Source organism: Hirundo rustica, chromosome Z (assembly GCF_015227805.2).
Source record: "Hirundo rustica isolate bHirRus1 chromosome Z, bHirRus1.pri.v3, whole genome shotgun sequence".
NCBI lineage: Eukaryota > Metazoa > Chordata > Aves > Passeriformes > Hirundinidae > Hirundo > Hirundo rustica.
In genome coordinates this window covers 70,250,185-70,268,934 of record NC_053488.1, presented here as the reverse complement: position 1 = coordinate 70,268,934, position 18,750 = coordinate 70,250,185, and the positions used below count along the sequence as shown (strand labels likewise).

The window sequence follows — 18,750 nt, the reverse complement described above, 5'->3', positions numbered from 1 at the left end:
CAACCTTTTAGCCATATGTGTCTGAACAAAATGTCCAAATTAATGCTGACACAGAAAGGTTCCCCAGCATCTTATAGTCTCTTCATGCTTTCAAGTCCTTCCTTAGAAAAACAAGTTCTAGCCAGTGTGTTTTCATGTGATGTTTCTGGAATCTGTAAATTAATGTTGATTTCTTATACAAGTAAGACTCCTCTTTAAAAAAAAAAAAAAAAAAGGGGGCTCCTTAAAGTTTTATTTAGAAATTTAGAGAGGAGACTGATCAGATCAACCATAATGAATCAAAGTTTCCCACCTCCTTTGATGTAATTTAAATTTATTTGAGAGTGGAATAGAACCTAAACAGAAACTCAAAAGGTGGATGTTGATGTACAGTGATGACTTTTTTTCCTAGCACTCAGAGGTTGACGTGCAGTTACTATAGGCAAACTTTAAAATAAAAACACAAATACTGACTGCAGGGTTATTTTTATGTTTCTTAGAAGGGTTTTTCCAAGGGGTAGTGAGTATATGTATTTGTTGTATGAAATACTGGTTGTAATTCTCAGTTTGAAGTTGTCTCGATCTGAAAGACAGGTATCTGCTAGGGAGGGGCAGGGCCTCTCTAGGAATGGTGCATTCAAATCCCCTCCCTCCAACTTATTATAATTTGGAAGATTAAAGAGGCTTTTCAGGCAGGGCTATGAGGAATGGAATAACAGTTCTTTACTAGTAAGTATAACAAGGCAAACAAACAACAACTACGGCATTAATAATAAGCCCCAAAGCTCTTGTGATCTTCCCGCTCCCAACTTTCAGCCACCTCCTTTGTGTTGGTCAAGCACCAGTACTTAGTCTCTTAGCAACTTACGGGGAAAAATTCTCTAAAAACAAAAAAAAGAACAAACTTAACCCCAACAACTATTTATATATGGTTTGGTATAGGACAAAAGAGGATACAATGGAAAAGAGATAAATGTAATTTTAATGTAGATATTGTTTTCATACTAAATGCGTAGGCTTCATTATTTATTACTCAACAAGATCAAATTATTTCTGTATTTCTCAGATCATATGGTATAACTGCAGTAGGTCATATTATAGCTATGCCCATTTCTACAGTTACATACTATGTTATATGTAATAGATGTGTAATGCTGGTGGTGTGTTAGTATGAAATGATAACAGCAGTTAGAGCAGACTGTATTAGTACAGCGTTGTGTTAAAATTACCTCTTATTGGTTCTCTCTCTTTTTCCTGGAACATACATTTGATAGAAAAATATGGGTCTTTTGGCAGAGGTAGTTGTTTAAGATTGATGGCTATTGTTGTGAAGCTGAGAATTGTGCAGGCCACATTGGACTGTGCTCTTATTCTGTGATTTCCTTTCCTATAGGTAATATTTGCAGAGTTATTTCAACTGCCATCTCCACCACATATTGAAGTCATGTACACAACACTCCTGATTGAGCTGTGCAAACTTCAGCCTGGCTCTTTACCACAAGTTGTATCCTTTCTGTGCTCCTGAGGAGCTTTTATGAAATGCAGTCTTTATTTTGTTTGTTCTGTAGCTGATGGAACAGTAATAAATACTATTAATATGTTAGAGGATCTGCAGGAAACCAGGAAACTTTGCGTGTAACACTTGAATCGTTCGTTGCATGATGTGAATTTTGTCTTTCTGTGGAAGATGCCAGCAGTCCTATTGCAATAATGGAAGAACAGGTTGGGATTAGAGGGTGTAACTCACAATATTCTTCAGTTTTTCCTCTGTGGGTGTACTTGATTTGCATGATTTTGGAGTAGGCTGAGGGAGCTTCCAATGCAAAATGTTGATGACATTCTATAAAAACCTGAAAGGAAATCATCTGACTTACCTACTTCTTTTTTATAAACCTTAATAAGAAACTTTAAGCTTGCACAAGCCACAGAAATGCTCTACATGCGTTTGGACACAATGAATACAACATGTGTGGACAGGTAAATATGTTTTGGAGGTGATGGAAAACATTCCTTGATGTCCAGTGTAGAAGAAAACAAAGAGGCTGTGGAAAGAGTAGTCAGAAAGCATTTTTAGAGCTAGCTGATGTTACTCAAAATGTTTTGTGATCTCTGGCTTTGAGTGACATACAGAGAAGGTGGATTTACTGCTTGCCTCTCCTCCCAAGAACCACCCCCTGGAGGGCACAAGTCCAGCTGTGTGAACAGCTGTGTGAACAACTTCTCCCTGTTGAGAGAAGTTGTGTAGCCCTGTTACACACTGTGCCCGCTCCCTAGTGGTCGGGGGCTTGACTTGGAAGGGAAGTTGATGGCATGTGTGTCACCCAGAGTAGGAGAATGGTGGTGATTTTATCCTTTCAGTGAAGTCTGCATTGAATAGGAGAGTGGTTAATGACTCATTAAAAATGTGGAAGTTGCGTATTCACTGTAAATTTACATTTTAATTGTAAATTAAGTAAATTAATTTAATTGTAAATTAAGTATTAATACATTTAATACTTCATCTCATCATGTGAAGTACATGACAGGCTATTTGGCCATAAAACCTTGTTTCTGACTCTCCAAATTGAGTCTTTTGTATCTGTCGACATAAATGCCTGTTTAATGCTGTAGTAGTTTAAAGAGTTTAGGCTCATCTTGGAAAAGTGGAATGCATTTACAAGAAAAGATCAACTGAAAGTTTTCCTGCACTTCTGACATGTAACAGAGTTTTCTATTTTTTTTAATGAAGATTTATTAACTGGTTTTCTCACCACTTGAGCAACTTTCAGTTCCGTTGGAGCTGGGAAGACTGGTAAGTTTCTACCCTTTGGATTCAAACCTGATATTGCCAAAATCCTAACATTTCAAACATGTCCAGAAAGTGTCACAGTATAGTGGCCCTGTTAATGGCTTTCCTCTGTTTTATCAGAGGGCTTTTATAATCTGTCCACTAGCACTCAGTGGTAGATTATCTTAATAATCTCATTAGTGTATTGTCCCTGGTGACCTTTGTGGTAAATCTCAAGCCAGTGTAAGCATTCCTTAAAGAAGGGAAGCAGAAATGGGATTTTTTAAATTTGTCCTGCGCTTTCTGTCAGTTGCTAGCAAACTTTCCAAAATGCTTCACCATACCTCTTCTTTATTTTTAATGCTTTGTGCTGACTCTTTGTATCCTGTATTCATTTTGTTGTTTTGCTCTCTGCCCTACCCTAAACCTTTTGTTTTAACTTTAATCCTTGAAACCTTGTGGTCTTTTTCCCACCTGCCAAATCCTAGTACCTGAAGTTCCATCAGAGTTTACCCTGCTCTTGCTGTGCCACATTTTGAACCTGCATCTCTAGCAGGAGCTCCCTGAAGTCCATTAATGTCTGAGCGCAGGTTCCCTGTGATTTCCATTCCAGGCATCCACCTAGCGAGGGAGATCCCCTTGAGGCCAAGTCCTCCATGGAGTAATTTCCACAGTCTGTGACTGTACCTGCTTTCTGTAGGTGGTCTGCCTGAGAGTCTTTGTGGAGAGGGGTTCAGCCCTTCTTCTGATAGGATTCTGTGGCTTTACTTGAGTTTCTTGCTCTATCCTCTTGTGGAGTCAAGTGCTTGATGGCTATCCTGGCATACATCCATTTTGACTGACCAGGCAGCAGTCTGCAAAGAGATTATTTTAGTTTGCTTGGATGTTCCTTAATGGCAGTGCTTCAGTGGATCTCTCTCACAAGGTGCCGTTTTTCACAAATCTTGCAAGTAACTGTATTTCAGGCTTTTCTTTACCTGCAATGCATTTGAAATCCACCAGAAGAGCTGAGGGAGAAACAGTCTGTGAAATCAGTCAAGGTTCTTTTCCTAAGAAAAGGGAAAGCCAGTTAACCATACCACAAATTATTTTTAATGTGGTGGGGGAAGTTACTTGAAAATTTATCACGCAGAGATATGATTCCAGGAATGCTAATTGCCAATAAAGACGTAGTGATTAACTTACCTCAATGGCTTAAAAGTGCCTACACTCCAAAGGTCCAGCACTCCGTTGTCATCAGACTGATTGTTTTGTACTATCAGATCAAGCCAAAAAGAGACTAAATGCTTTTGCTAAAAGCCGTTGCATTCTGTCCTTTGATAGGTCAGATTGTCTTACTCAGGACCTTGAAAAACCCAAACCCAAATTTGTGAGAGAGGTTTTGGAAAAGTGCATGCGGTAAGTAAGATCTTTCTGTAGTTGATCTTCATTTGAAATTTCATCTGAATTTCATCTGAATACTGTCAGAGTCTTGACTCTCGTCTTGGGCACATCTGTTCTTGCAATTCATTTTAAGTTAAAAGATGAGTCTGTTGTTTGTATGATTTTTTTATCTGGTTTACCTGCTGCAGGGCACTGCTTTAAAGAGAGGGAGAAAGAGGTGGTGCAGATGGTGGTGAGCAATCCATGCACACCTGTAGATCGATAAAGACATCCTTCACCATGGGCATAGAAAGAAATAAAATTTAGGCTGTATTCTTGGAAAGTATTCAGCATTCACAGAAATAAAGGGAACTGACCATTAATTGTGCTAAAAATTGAGAATCTAATCTTGATTCTTCCAGGTGCTTCTGATGTTGATTTACTTTAAACTAATAAACTATTGTCTAAACAAACAAAATCTCCAAACCCAACAAGACTACATAATCAGTAGTTCTGATAAGGAGTCTGTCTTAAATTTGTTGAGATTAGGGTGGTATAGGAGAGAGAAAGAGCAAAATATTGAAAAAACCTATGTTATTCAGCATCCTACATGAAAACAATCAAGGTTTGGGTGAATTCCATATCAGAAGTGTGAAAGTGTTGTGCTGCTCAACAAATGCATTTTTTTCTGTAGCACTCGTCCATTTCACTGAAAACTCTGGTAGCAAGTTAAGCCTTTGTGGTAGTGAAATGAAGCTGGAAAGTAAAACGAAGATGTCTGGTTTCATATTTTTCCTGCTTTGAATACTGACATGTTACTAGCTTTCTACAGCACATCTCAGGTTTTTGCATAAAACTTCTTACCAGGGAACCTTTCACAAGTCAGATTAATTGTATGAGGGTGAAACTCTAGCATCACAGAGTTAAAATAGAAAGTATCTACTAGTAACTTTGGTTTACTTAGCTCTTACTGCCCAGCAGAAACTACCATTCTGTTGTATAAGCACCCTGAATCTTGTTTTATGGACATTAAATACAGAAAAAACCATTATAAAGCAGTCATGCATGAGCTGTGGAGTTATTCCCTTATTAATTCTACTGCTGTGGAACTTGTTATTTCCAGACTCTCCTACCATCAGCGAATAATAGACATTGTTCCTGCAAGTTTTTCTGTCCTCAGTCCTGCTAATCCAGTGTGCATTTACAAATATGGAGATGAGAGCAATAGTAAGTATTAAAATTAGCAGTGGTCAAGTTGAAGAAGTACTTCAGAGCAAGGGAGCACACTAGATTGACTGTGAGTTGTCTTCATAAAAAAGAATACAGGTCAGATAAATATGCATGATTTTCATATGGATAAATATGCTTCACATGAGCAATTAATATGTATTAAGCCTGGATCTCTCTAATAAAATCCTGTCTGCTGCTTATGAAGCAAAGAAAATCCAGATAGATCAAGCTACTATTGTTGATGCGGCTGTGGTGTTGTGTGGTATTATTTGCCAGAAGTCTAAAATTGGACAATTCGTCTATTTCCCCTGTTTGGACACAGTACTATGGAAAAGTCAGCATCTGAAGTGATAATGAGAAATTATTTTTTGAAATCATGAAGCACTAGAATATTTTACCAGGAAACTTGATTTAATGAGCATACAGAAGGAACAGATACCATAAAGACTGAGGTAGAGAGGGACCTTATTATTCCTTTTATTGTTCAGTGTAAATACCGTCCTGAGAATAAAAGTGTCATCATCAAAGATACAGTGAGGAAAAACAAGGAAGAATTGTATTTTTAGAAACCTGGTGGAAACTGAAGTAGAGCTTTAGTGAGGAACGTGATTGCCTGAGCTCAGGTCTAAAGGTTCTACCTCAAGTTTTGAATTTAGCATGAAAACCAGAAAATGTGTTGTTGAATTTTATGGCGTGTTGAGGTGGACAACGATATTTGAAACAACAAGTGTTAGATGTAGCTGGGAAGGGTACTGGTTTCTCTACAAGACAGACTGATGTTAAAAGTGTTCGCTTACTTACCTTTCTGTATTTATGACCTCTTTGTTTTTGTTCAGGGTCTCTTCCTGGGTATACTGTGGCACTCTGTTTAACAATTGCAATTAAAAATAAGGCCAGCAATGATGAAATCTTCAGCATTTTAAAAGATGTGCCTAATCCAAACCAGGATGATGATGATGGTAAGATACAAGCTGTTAGGCTTTGACAGGCTATCATTTATTCTGTGTGTGGACTGATCTTCCATGCTTCGAAGCTATGAGTGTGTTGGTTCACACACCTGTATGCTTTTCCTTCTAGTAGTTGGTTTCAGTTTAACAGTAAATATGCCACTGCTAGTATTTTCGTAAACATCTTAAATGCAGAGTCCTGCCTGTTTTTCCTAATAGAGATAAACTGGTGCATGTGTTTTCTTGCAGTTATTGATGGAATAAAAGAATTTAACATTCCCTTTGCCTTCAGTGGCAGAGGGCAGTTCTGAAATTCTGTGCTTCTGCCCTCAGTGCAGTGCCATAACATAAGACAACCAGCCTGCTGGCCGGCATGTTGCACATATGAAAACTCACCGTGGGACTGCTCACATTCTCCTTAGCTTTGCGGCCACAGGCAGCACTGATTCCTAAAGCCTTAGTGTTTTATGGAGTGAGGGGTGTGAGAGAGAGTTAGAAGTGATCTAAACAATGGCAAATGCTTCACTGTTCTTACAGTATTTGCAAGGGTTCAGCTGCACAGGCAGAGAGCAACAATGATCTAATGGATTTTTTTTCCCCTGATTTGCTTTAGGGTTAGGCATTAATGCTAATGCATAATGCTCTAGGCATTACCCACTAATTAGCACTCTCCGTTCTGCCTGTCTTCAGCTGCAGAGGGGCATCTGCCACCATTCACCATAGTAGCTGTATTTGCTGTACATGCCTGGTGGACCTTTCTCCTGTATCCTAAATGGTCAGCCTCTATGTGAATAATCCGTACCTTCCCCACTCCTCACCCACACCCCCATCTTTATGGCCTTCCAAGGCACTCATCTTGGTGCACAGCTGCAGTTTCCCTTGCTAACTTTCTGTTAGCAGTTGCCGTCAGTGCTGTCACATGTTGGTGGGTTGGCTGTGTCTCTGATAGAATTCCATGTTGGTGAGGAAGCTTTCTGCACATTTTCTCCACGGCAAAATTGGAGCCTGAAACTGCACATTTTGTGGGAGTCTTTACTAGCTCCTTGCTCAGCCCTGCAGAGCTCTGTTGATGGAACTCTTGTGAAAAAAGCTAAAACCATAAGTTATCTCTACAGTTGTACGAGTAGCTTACATGCTTTACTTGAAGTATTTATTAGTTTCAACTTCAAATAACTTGCAGGTGAAGGATTTACTTTCAACCCTCTGAAGATAGAAGTCTTTGTTCAGACTCTGCTCCATCTAGCTGCAAAGTCCTTTAGCCACTCCTTCAGCGCCCTGGCAAAGTAAGTATAATATGTGCATTGTTTTGGGGCTCACAGAACAGTTTTATTCTGACAGTTAAATGCATGATAAAAGAAGTGCAGTGCAAGCTTTGGCAGTGTTGGTACTCCACAAAGCAATGTGACCAGGAGAGCTAATGACATTGCTTTCTGAAGGAGCAGTAGTGTAAATCCTAGATTTACCTATGTGATTGGAATTAACAGGAATATATACATTGCAGCCATGTGATGTGAATGAGACAGGTTTGGAAAATTACTTCATTTTTGTATAGCTTATTTGCTGATTGTGGCAAGGAAAAAAGGATTGTCCCTACATTTCAATGACTGGTTAGCTGCCATCTCAATATCTTGTACTATGAATATGAATCTAGGACAATTACATCTGTATTTAAAAAAGGGAAGAAAACACGAAACTTCAAAACAATCAGCTGCTAATTTTTTCTGTCTACCAAAGCAGAGTAAAGTCCATCGTAAAATACTTTAAAATACTCACGCCTTAAAAATATGCTGGAACTGCAAAGAATTTACTGCACCATTTTTTGCAAAATTAGAGTAACATTTTTAATCCTGTGTATTTTGGAGTTGATTTTAAGTGGTTTTGTTACATGAAAGGTAGTCAAGTGCATATTTATGAGTTACTTTTCTACCTGTCCCTAAAGATAGATACAACTACTAAAAAACATTCACCTGGAAGCTCTACAGAGGCAATGTTGATAAGAAGGTGCAGGTAGTAACCTTCAGTCAGGAGTAGAAGAGGCAGGGTGATTCACATACTTAGACCAGTATTTTCTCCACTGCACAGCAGCAGTGGCAGCCAAGAGATCAAGAAGAGCCTCTTATGCTTTATAGTTATATTACAATAAGCTGGGCTATGAATGCTGTGCAGCAGTCAGAGTAACTGCTAAAATAGATGCTTTTATAGCCTCTCCTTGGAAAAAGAGGCCCTTAGGATAAGTGGCTGAAATTGCGGAAACACGTTAAGAGGAAGGTCTAAGGCTCAAAAGGCAGCAAATTTTGGTTCAGCTGTGTATAGATAAGCGCATGAAGCAGAAAAGTGCCTCCTGCTTTTGAGAGCCTGAGAAATGTAGCCTAGCTTTGGGAAGTAGGTTCACCGCTAAGATGTAAATTGCTTTTAGGAGATGTCATATCTTTGTAGACTATTTTAGGTCAGGATAGTAATATTTTCCAGGGAACAGTTGTCTAAGAAATGTTGTAGATGGTCACATAATTTTCTTTTGGCCAATCTAAACCAGTTGCCTTGTATCTGCTGCTCTTTTGACCTTGTCCCAGCCTATCCGTTGACTTACTTCTATTAAAAGGTTTCATGAAGTCTTCAAAACTCTTGCTGAAAGCGATGAGGGGAAACTTCATGTTCTGAGGGTTGTGTATGAGGTTTGGAAGAATCATCCACAGGTAAGAGGCTGGAATGTCAAGGATCTTTGTGAGTTTCAACTCACAGAGGTCATATGTGAATAAAAGAAAGGTGCAGTTTGTTTTATATCCTTTAAAAATAACTTGACGTCATTCTGAGGAAAGTTTAGATTGTATTTAGTGTTGCTACTACCAAAATGAAGGCTGGACATAAAATATATACCATCAGTGGTGCTGCTTCTTTCTCAAGAGTTCACTGTGAAAGTGCAAGGGCTGTCATTAAGACTCAGATTCATATTGTACTGGTTGTTGAACAAGAGAATAACTTTTGCCAAAATCAGGGTTTTGTTCAGAGTCAGAAAGCAACATAAATATGTAAATTTAAATAAGATGTAGATCTCATATCTAAACCAGGGCACAATCCTAGAAACGTGGAAGCCTAGGGATTTTTAGGGCTTTTATTTTTTTTTCCCAATAATTGCTAGTGAAAGCTGTCCAGTTATTACACGGAGCTCATGCTGGAGTCACTATTGTGTGTGGGCAGGGTGAGTAGAGCTGCAGTAGTGGCTGTTCAGAACAGATCAATTAGACAGTGCTGTGATAATGTTCATTCTTGAGCCAGAGGAAATAACACCCTAAAAGGCCTACCAAAGATTCCTCGGTTGCTTAAGCTGTTCAGTTTCTTCACAGCAGTTGTATTTTACCTCAGCTGTCATTCTTCTGCGAATAGAATTCAATGTGGCACTCAGGCTGACTTTGCCTGTGTTAGTTGCTTCACATATTCCTTGCCGGTTTGTTTGTGTTGCTGGAGAGTGGACTTCTGTGCTGGAAAGTGGACTGTACCTCTCAGTTTCATAGGCCAGACTGTAAGAAGTGATGCCACTGATAACCAGGAGTAATCCTTGCATCTGCTACTAGACCTGTAGTGGAAAAAATTAGCTCCTGGAAGATACCTATGCAAGCTGTTGCCTCTCTTAAAAACGTAAAAAGGAGGATTTTTTTTTAAATGTATTTCACTTATTACCCAGTTTACTGATCTTGAAAATGTGACATTTGCAGTCTGACCTACTTCTTGCTGCCATTTAATTGGATCAGAAGAAATTTCATTACTGCAGTGTAATATCTGTATTGGCTTCCTCTTCATTCCTTTGTATTGCAGCATTACCAAACTGAGATGGAGGTTTCAAAACCAGACTAAATAGTCATCTTAAATTTTATGAATAAATCAAGGTTCCTTTAAAAAATCTCACATGCAAAACTTAGGAAGGTCTGCTGTTTGTGTTCTGCTTAATCATGGAACTTTTCTTCTCTAGCTTTTACTGCGGTTAAGTGGGTTTTTTGCTTCTGATCAAGCACTTTTTTCTTATTCCCAAGTCCTCAGCCTCCTTGTCACACAGAAGGAGTGGTGTCTTCACAGCAGCGCACTTGTCCAGAGTCTGTTTTCAGGCTATTCACCCTACTCGTATGTCTATGGGGACATCCTTTGGTTTGATTCAGACCAACAATGCTTACTTATATGGCTTCAAGCTTTAATGAGTGGTCTGTGCTGTAGGTAGTGATTGAACAGCAGGAGTCAGTAGTCCATGGACTTAAAAGCAAGCTGGTGGTCGTGACTTCCTAAAGAGAAACTTTGAGATTAAATATTTTCTCCAAATCTCAGATGTGTGTTTTTTGGAAGACCAGGCTAAGTAATCAGGAATCCTTCCTGGTAATGCAGAAAGACAAATAGAGCATAGGATACTATCCTGGGACTTGAAAGTTGAGTGCTGAGTCCTCTGTATGATTCATTCAGTTATTTTAATTTTCCTTCCTTAAAAGGAGCTTTGTTACACATCCTCATTTGACAACTGGTGGTTGTAAGGATAAATACAGTGCAGGCTGTGGTTCTTAAGATACTCTGGCATTCTATCACATGAGTAACTAAGATAAGCTCTTTTTTATGAACACCTTGCATCTTCTTTATTCACTAACTCTTCTCTGCAGTTGCATGCTAGATGGCTTGCAACTCCCTGAGAATCATGGCAGTGCCTGTAGCACTGTAGCCTTTCCACTGACTCCATGATGCTTGTTCATTCTGTCCTGAAGTTAATGGGCCCAGTAGAGAAAAGCTTACTGTCATGTTTGAAGGCTGTTGCAGTTCAAGGAGAGTAGGCTAACAGTAGCTCCTTCATTATGGTGATCTGACAGGTATATGTGCTCTGGTCGGAATACTTTGATGTCAAATACTAGCACTCGTGTCTCTCATCTGATTCTTAAATTTTTTATGTAATTGATACAGATCTCCTCATTTGAAATGTTTTCAGCTAGACTACCCAGTTTGCTAAAGTATTTGAAATTACTTAGTAATACTACCAATGCAGAATTACATCGAATCATCTCTGGTTTTATCTGAGGCTGGAATATTTTACACAGATTGTGGGTGTATTGTCTTTCACAAAATACAGATGATTGCTGTACTTGTGGACAAGATGATTCGGACACAAATTGTTGACTGTGCTGCAGTAGCAAACTGGATCTTTTCTTCAGAGCTGGCGCATGATTTTACTAGGTAACAGGAACTTGGTTTGGGTTGTTATTTGTCTTTGATTTGCTATTTTAAGTTGCCAGTACATAGTTCAATCTTCAAAAACTCAGTAGTGGAATAAGGTACAATTAGGCTTTTGCCCTTTCTACAAAATAGGTACTTAAACATTTTTCATTCTAAGTTGGGGTATGACTGTTGGTGTGACAGTGCAAGATTGCTGTGAGCATGTAATTTTGCTAGCAGTGTCTAAGCCTGCTGACGTGGACTGTTGCTGGAGTCTGTTGCTGTGTGTTGTATCGCTGCTGGCTGGGCACAGCCTGGCCTTTGGGGATGGTGTGTAACTTATATCACCGCTGGTGCATTGCATATTGAGATCAGGAGAACTGTTCAATCTGAGGAGTCAAGCTTGGTGTTAGTAGTCATGCAGTGTGTACATAAAATCAAAATCTGACTCTGAAGTGTACTGCAACAAATAGTCAAGAACTGATTGTTAAGATTTCTTGCATTACAAGCAGGCTTTCATGTATGCTGAGTGTTCATTCACTCTGGTAGATATCTTCTTAAATGATACTTAGATTTTTTTAATTCTCCCACTTAGATTTTTCTGTGAAGAAACTACATTTAGTTTCTTAATATTTGTGTAGTGTGTAATGTGGTGTTTTGAGCTTTGTGTCTTTCCTAGGTTTTATATCTGGGAGATCTTACATTCCACAATTCGTAAGATGAATAAGCATGTCCTGAAGATTCACAAAGAACTAGAGGAGACTAAAGCAAGGTTGGCCAGGCAGCACAAAAGAGTGAGTACTTTGTTAATTTTAAGCCAAGTTATACAAGCGTGCATGCTGAGGTACAGACACACAGTTGGTTTTGGGAAGGACTGGATACATATGGTTCTTCAGGAAGCATGTCTGCAGAGATGTGGTCAGCTGTAGCACTGAGACATCAAAAATCATATACATGTTCTTGGTCCGCCTTTCTAATGGTAGCTGTAATTTAAGAATTTAGTAAAATCTTTTAAGGGAGTTCATACATATTTAGTCCGTTCAAGTTCTCTCTCACAAGTTTCTCTTCCAATATGATCATGTCTTCCACTTGCCTTCTAATCTGGATTCCAATTACCTTATTAGAGAACAGTAAGAACAGTTACAAATTATTTATATTAAGTTCTTTTAAAGAGTGCTCTTGTGGCTTCCATGCAGAAGTGCACAGAAACAGCTATTTGCGATTGAGAAGTTGGCTGTTACTGTTCTTCTGATGGATGCTGCTGGATTCTGACACTGGCATGGCACTTCCTTCCTCCAGCTTTTTTTTCCTGAATATGGTTGCATGATCTTGCATTACTAAATACAGCAAACTGATGAGGAAGCAGCTGCTGTTGTGTTCTGTTGTCTCAAGTGGGCCAGTAAAATGGGGTGAATCTCTTCGTCTGTGGCAGCTGGAAAAGGTGGGGCTTGGCTGAATGCAGTACTTGATGATGACAGAATTAAGTCAGTTTATAAATATGCTGAATTGCAGAAAGCAGGAGAGAATTTCTGTGTTTCTTTGAGGTCTGTGTGTGTGTTTACCTGTATAAAACCCTTTGCTAGCTCCAAAATTTTGGATGAGGTTAGTATCAAAATGTGACACAGAGCCTGCTGATATTTTTTGAAGAAAGCTCCTTAAGTCAGTAATTTGTCCAGAAGCTTCTGTTGAGAGATCACTAATAACTCACAGTCCCAGCCCCTTCACCTTGTTTCCTTCACTCACAGCAACAGCCATCCTGCTTGCCTCCTCAGTCTGCTTTGATGAACAGTTAATAAATGCCTCTGATTACAGAAGACTTAGATGCAGTCACTTATCTTAGATGCAGATCTTATTGTGAGGCAAAGAGCTTCTCTGGCATCTCTAAATATACGAGTGCTTTCTGTCCTTGTCTCTTGCTGCAGCTCTTTAATTACTTGGTACTTTAAATGAGTATCGTGCCAGGAAGAAACATTTGTATGCAACAATGAGTAGTTCTGCAGGCTGTTGCTCTGCTGCATGACCATTCCTTTTAGAGGAAGTAAGCCATCAAGTTGTAATGCCCCCAGCATGATGGGGATTCTCTTACTATGGAGTGAGTCCAAGGCTTGCATGCTTTATCCAGGTCCTTCAGTGTTTTGAGTTCAGAAAACCTTTATAGATGGGGAAAAGACAAATTCCTATAGAGAGAGTAAAATTAAATTCTCACTTGCTCTGGTAAGTTGTTTTTGTTTTTTACACTGATTCAGAGCTATACCTGTCTTGTGGTTGTCAGCTTCATTTCCTGTGCCGTAGGTGAGTTAACACATGCCCTGTATTTGTCCCAAATTACAAATGCTTCTTTAACAGATATTTGAAGTTTCGAGCTGGTAATTTATGGATGTTTTTGCACAGACACATGATATTATGTGATATTTGATATGCTATACGATATGATGCAATATGATATGATACAATACTAAAGTAGTGTCTTGTGTTTGAATTTACCATAGTCCATTAGATCCTGCCTTTCTTCCTATATACCTTGTAGTCTTGTTTAAGACTTAATCAGGTGAGCTGCCAAGGCTGGTATTTAGGTGTATTTTGTGAGTGCTGGTGGTGTTGTGTTGTTTTCGATGCAATGAAGCATGCCATGTTCCCATTTAGGTCAGTTTCCATGCTGACCCTTTCTGGTCTTGACAGTAGCCTTTCTGGTCATGAATATAGGGGGAGTCCCCACTTCAAAACACCAGCTCACGTCTTCAGCCTTCCTGTTGTGCTAACCAGCTGGATTCATTTGAGTTCTTGCACCAAGTGCAGGAGAGAATTTGCACCAGGTGCATTATTTTTGGAAGCCCTGAGATTTCAGAACTCTTTATTTAATAAATTATGTGTCTTGCTGCAGTAGATGCAATTTGAAAAAAAACTATGCCACGTTGTTTTTAAAAAGTTGTTCATTACCACGTAATGATAAAGTTAGTAGGTGTATCACCTTTCACTGTGTTTCCCTTAAATAAATCATGAAATCATAGAATTGCCTGGGTTTGAAGGGACCTCAAAGATCACCTAGTTTGAAGTCCTTGTCATGAGCAGGGACATGTTGCACTAGACCAGCTTGCTTAGAGCTCCATCCAGTCTGGCCTTGAATAGTCCCAGGGATGGGGCATCCTCAGCTTCTCTGGGCAACCTGTTCCAGTGCCTCATGACTCTCACAGAGAAGAATTCCTTCCCTATTTCTTATCTAAACCTACTCTCTTTCAGTTTTAGGCCATTCATCCTTGTTCAACCAGTGCATGCTCTTGTAATTAGTCCCTCTTTCTTGGAGTCTTCCTTCAGGAAAGCTACAATTAGATCATCCCAGAGCCTGCTCTGCTCCAGGCTGAACAAACCCAGTTCTCTCGGCCTTTCCCTCATGAGAGAGACACTACATCCCTCTGATCATCTTGGTGTCCCTCCTCTGGACTCACTCCAGCAGTTCCATGTCCTTCCTGTGCTGGCACCCAGAGCTGCAGGCAGGGTTCCAGGTGGGGTCTCTCTCACCGGAGCAGAGCAGAGCAGAGGGGCAGACTCCCCTCCCTCCCCTGCTGCCCACGCTGCTCTGGATGCAGCCCAGGACACGTTTGGCTTTCTGGGCTGGGAGTGCTCATGGCTGGGTCATGTCCAGCCTCTCACTCAATGTATCCCCAAGTCCTTCTCACAGGGCTGCTCCCCATCTGTGCAGCCCCAGCCTGTGCTGATGCTGGGGGTTGTCCTGACCCAGGTGCAGCACCTTGCACTTGGCCTTGTTGATCCTCAGGGCATTTCCATGGGCCCCTTCTCGAGCTTGTGCGGGTGCTTCTAGATGGCATCCTGTCCTTCAGGAATGTCAGCTGCACCACTTGGTTTAGTGTCATCTGCAAACTTGATGAGGGTGCGCTCAACCCCTTTGTCATTATTCAGCATAACGCTGGTCCCAGTACAGATCCCTGAGAGACACCTCTGGTCACTGATTCCCCATTTATTGGGACTTAGATTTGTTGACCGCTACCCTGTGGATGCCAGCAATTTCAAATTCCATGTAGCAGTTCACCCATCAAATCCATCTGTCTCCAATTTAGAGAGAAGGATGTTGTGGAGGACCATGTCAGAGTCCTGATAAATGACATCTGCTGCTCTCCTTGTCCACTAGTGGAGTCACTCCATCACAGAAGGCCTGCAGGTTGGTCAGGCAGGACTTGGCCTTGGTAAAGCCATGCTGGCTGTCCCAAATCACATGCCTGTCCTCCATGTGCCTAAGCACAGCTCCCAGCAGGATCTGTTACACGACCTTCCCAGGCACAGAGGTAGTGCTTGCCGGTCAGTTGTTCCAGGGGTCTTCCTTTCTACACTTTTTAAAGATGGGTACAATGTTTTTCCTTTTCCAGTCACCTGGGACTTCACCTGAGAGCCACAACTTTTCAAATGTCATGGAGAGTGGTTTGGCAGTTACATTAGCCTGTTTACTCAGGACTCTAGGATGCATCTCGCTGGCTTCTGTAGATTTTAAGTATGTTCACGTTCTTCAGGTGGCCATGAGCCTGATCTTTACTTAGAGTGGGAGAGACTTTGCTCTCCCAGTCCCCACCCCACTGTTCATCCACTCAAGAGATACGGGAAGAGAGGTTACCATCTAAGACTGGGCAAAGCAAGTTGTTGGCTACCTCAGCTTTCTCCTCAGTCATTGTTACCCAGTGTACAGCATTGTCTGCCAGGGGACACATTTTCTTTGACTTCCCTACTCTGACTGACATACCTTCCTGTTATTTATTTGTGTCCCTTGCCAGGTTCAGTTCCAGCTATGTCTTGGCCTTCCTCACCCCATCCCTATGCAACCCTACTTTGTCTCTATGCTCTTCCCAGGTTACATATCCTTGTTTCCACCATTTCTGCATTTGAATCTTTCTTTTTAGTTTGACCAGCAGTTCCCTGCTTAGCCGTGTCAGTCTCCTGCCTTTCTCATGTGATTTCTTGCTCCTGGGGATTGCAGGCTCTTGCTTTCTTGTGTAGATTCACCAGCTCTATTCCTCTCCCCTGTGCCTGAGGGCAGTCTACCAGGCAATCGCATTGACTGTGTCCCTGAAAAGCTGAAAGTCTGCTTTCCTAAAGTTCAAGGGCCTCTCTTGACTCCGTTCCTGACCCATATCCCTCAGGACAGTGAACTCCACCAAGGCATGATCACTGCCTTCCAGGCCACTTCCTATTTTGACGTCCCCCATTAGCCCCCTTGTGCTGGTGACTAGCAGGTCCAGTGACACCTCCCCTATTGTAGGGCTATTTCCTGGGTCAGGAATTTATCCTTCATGTGTTCCAGGAATCTCAAGGATTGCCCACAGCTCCTTTTCCGGCATGTGCAGGGGTGGTTGAATTCCTCCAGCAGCACAAGAGCTCGTGAGCACGATGCCTGCTGTAGCTGGAGCAAGAAGGCCTCATCAGTGGTGTCTCCTTGATTGCCTGTCACAGACACTGACCAAAAGGCTCCCTTTGTCACTTCGGTCTGGGATCGTCACCCACCAGCTCTTGACTTGCTCAGGGCTCTTCTTTAGGGACTCTTCAAGCTCAATCCAGCTCTTGATGAAGAGGGCAATCCCCCTGTCTCTTTCATCCCATGTCCCTTCTGAAAGGCCATTGTTAGTCACACTCCAGTCACGGGATCCATCCCACCGAGTTTCAGGAATTACAAGGTCGTAACTGTCCAGCAGCACAGTAGCTTCCAGCTCCTCCTGTTTGCTGCCCATGCTGCATGCCCTGGTGTAGGGGTGCCTTAGATGGGCTGTCAGCCACAGCACCTTCCTAGAAGAAAACCCCTCAGTTCTAATAAATCTCTATGCTTGTTGTAGTTTTTCCAAAATCTTGGGATTTTATTTTTTTTTTTTTCACAGCATTCCCATATTAGCATTTTTCCTTCCAAATTTTTATTTGGAATTGTGTGCTGCTCTTCAGTTGTTCTGCAGACCTTTTCACATGTGGAAGTAACTGGAGGGTATTAATGGTATCCACACCTGCCAAATTACTGGTTAAGCCCTGTGTTGTTGTCATTTACAGCGAGACAGCGATGATGATGATGACGATGATGACCGAAGCACTGATCGGGAAGATGGACCACTGGAGGAGCAGATAGAGCGCTTGCAGGAAAAAGTAGAGTCAGCCCAGAGTGAGCAGAAGAATCTCTTTCTTGTTATATTCCAGGTAATGATGGTCAAAGTATCTTCTTAAGTGTAGGTTTCAAAGTTACTTGATTTATAAGCTTTCAGCATCACTACTATCTTGGGCATTTTCTTGGAATAAGAATATAGAAAGGGGCTGGTGAGTTTACTGTGGGTTGGAGTGAATCTGGATCATCCCTCTGCAAAGACTGGTTCTGAGACAGGATCTGATGAGTTTCAGGTGCTTAGGAACAAAGGAGTTCTGCTAGCACACAATTTCCTGAACAACCAGAAGGTAACTGGTTTATTTTCCTACTAAATTCAGTATTTGCCAAGCAAAATAATTATTCTCACAGTGCTGTTCAAAACTTGTAACACCCAGATCCTCTTACCTGAGGTTAGGATTCTGCTTTAATTTGGTGACACTTGAATAAGTTTGTGGTTTTTTCCCCTCTGCTGCAGCGTTTCATTATGTTGTTAACGGAGCACTTAGTGCGCTGCGAGACTGGTGGAATTGACGTATTTACACCTTGGTACAAGAGCTGTATAGAGAGGTTGCAGCAGATCTTCCTGCAGGTAGGTTTGATTTCTCAGTTTGGTAGGGTGTTGGCAGGGCCATGCTTACTTGGGAAAGCTCAGTTGATGGAGGGCTGAGCGCTCCAGGAGAAGAGCAGTAGGTGGCAGCAGCACATTTTCCCCAGAGGCTGGTGTGAGGCCAGGTCACAATTCTGGCTCTGGCCAAATCTCTGCCACAGTCTGGTGGAGTGACTGATCCTGAGTGGAGAATTCCCTCACTATAAGCATACTGCAAAAGTATTTCAAGATGTGGTTATGAATTTCACCGACTTCCACTTAAATGTGTGTTTTTAGTAAGTACAAATGTATTAACAAACAAGAGTGCTAAAATTGACATGTTTTAAATAAGTGAATTAAAATATTGCAGGATTCCTGTTAGTGAGCTGCATAAATATCTATTAAATGTGATTTTTTAATATTTGGCTCTATATTAAATCAGTTAATAAGCACAGGTGGCTGGATGAAAGTGATTAGTTACAGGAAGTTATACCAGTATGAGTACAAGATGTGTTGAAGAACAGGAGGGGCGGTATAATTTTCCCTTGGGATGAACCCTTCCCTGATAGTAGATGTG

The 18,750-nt window shown here is 41.0% G+C and overlaps 1 protein-coding gene across 1 annotated transcript in view; it reads left to right on the top strand.

Moving 5' to 3' along the window:
• Positions 1–18,750, top strand: part of NCBP1 (nuclear cap binding protein subunit 1) — a 31,218-nt gene that overhangs the window by 9,709 nt on the left and 2,759 nt on the right. Inside the window, exons 11-22 of the mRNA XM_040089999.1 lie at positions 1,373–1,483; positions 1,892–1,956; positions 2,708–2,770; positions 4,070–4,144; positions 5,232–5,335; positions 6,175–6,297; positions 7,466–7,568; positions 8,885–8,978; positions 11,381–11,484; positions 12,143–12,257; positions 17,500–17,643; positions 18,063–18,176. Coding sequence (XP_039945933.1) covers positions 1,373–1,483; positions 1,892–1,956; positions 2,708–2,770; positions 4,070–4,144; positions 5,232–5,335; positions 6,175–6,297; positions 7,466–7,568; positions 8,885–8,978; positions 11,381–11,484; positions 12,143–12,257; positions 17,500–17,643; positions 18,063–18,176 — 1,215 coding nt within the window. The remainder of the gene's footprint in view (positions 1–1,372; positions 1,484–1,891; positions 1,957–2,707; positions 2,771–4,069; positions 4,145–5,231; positions 5,336–6,174; positions 6,298–7,465; positions 7,569–8,884; positions 8,979–11,380; positions 11,485–12,142; positions 12,258–17,499; positions 17,644–18,062; positions 18,177–18,750) is intronic.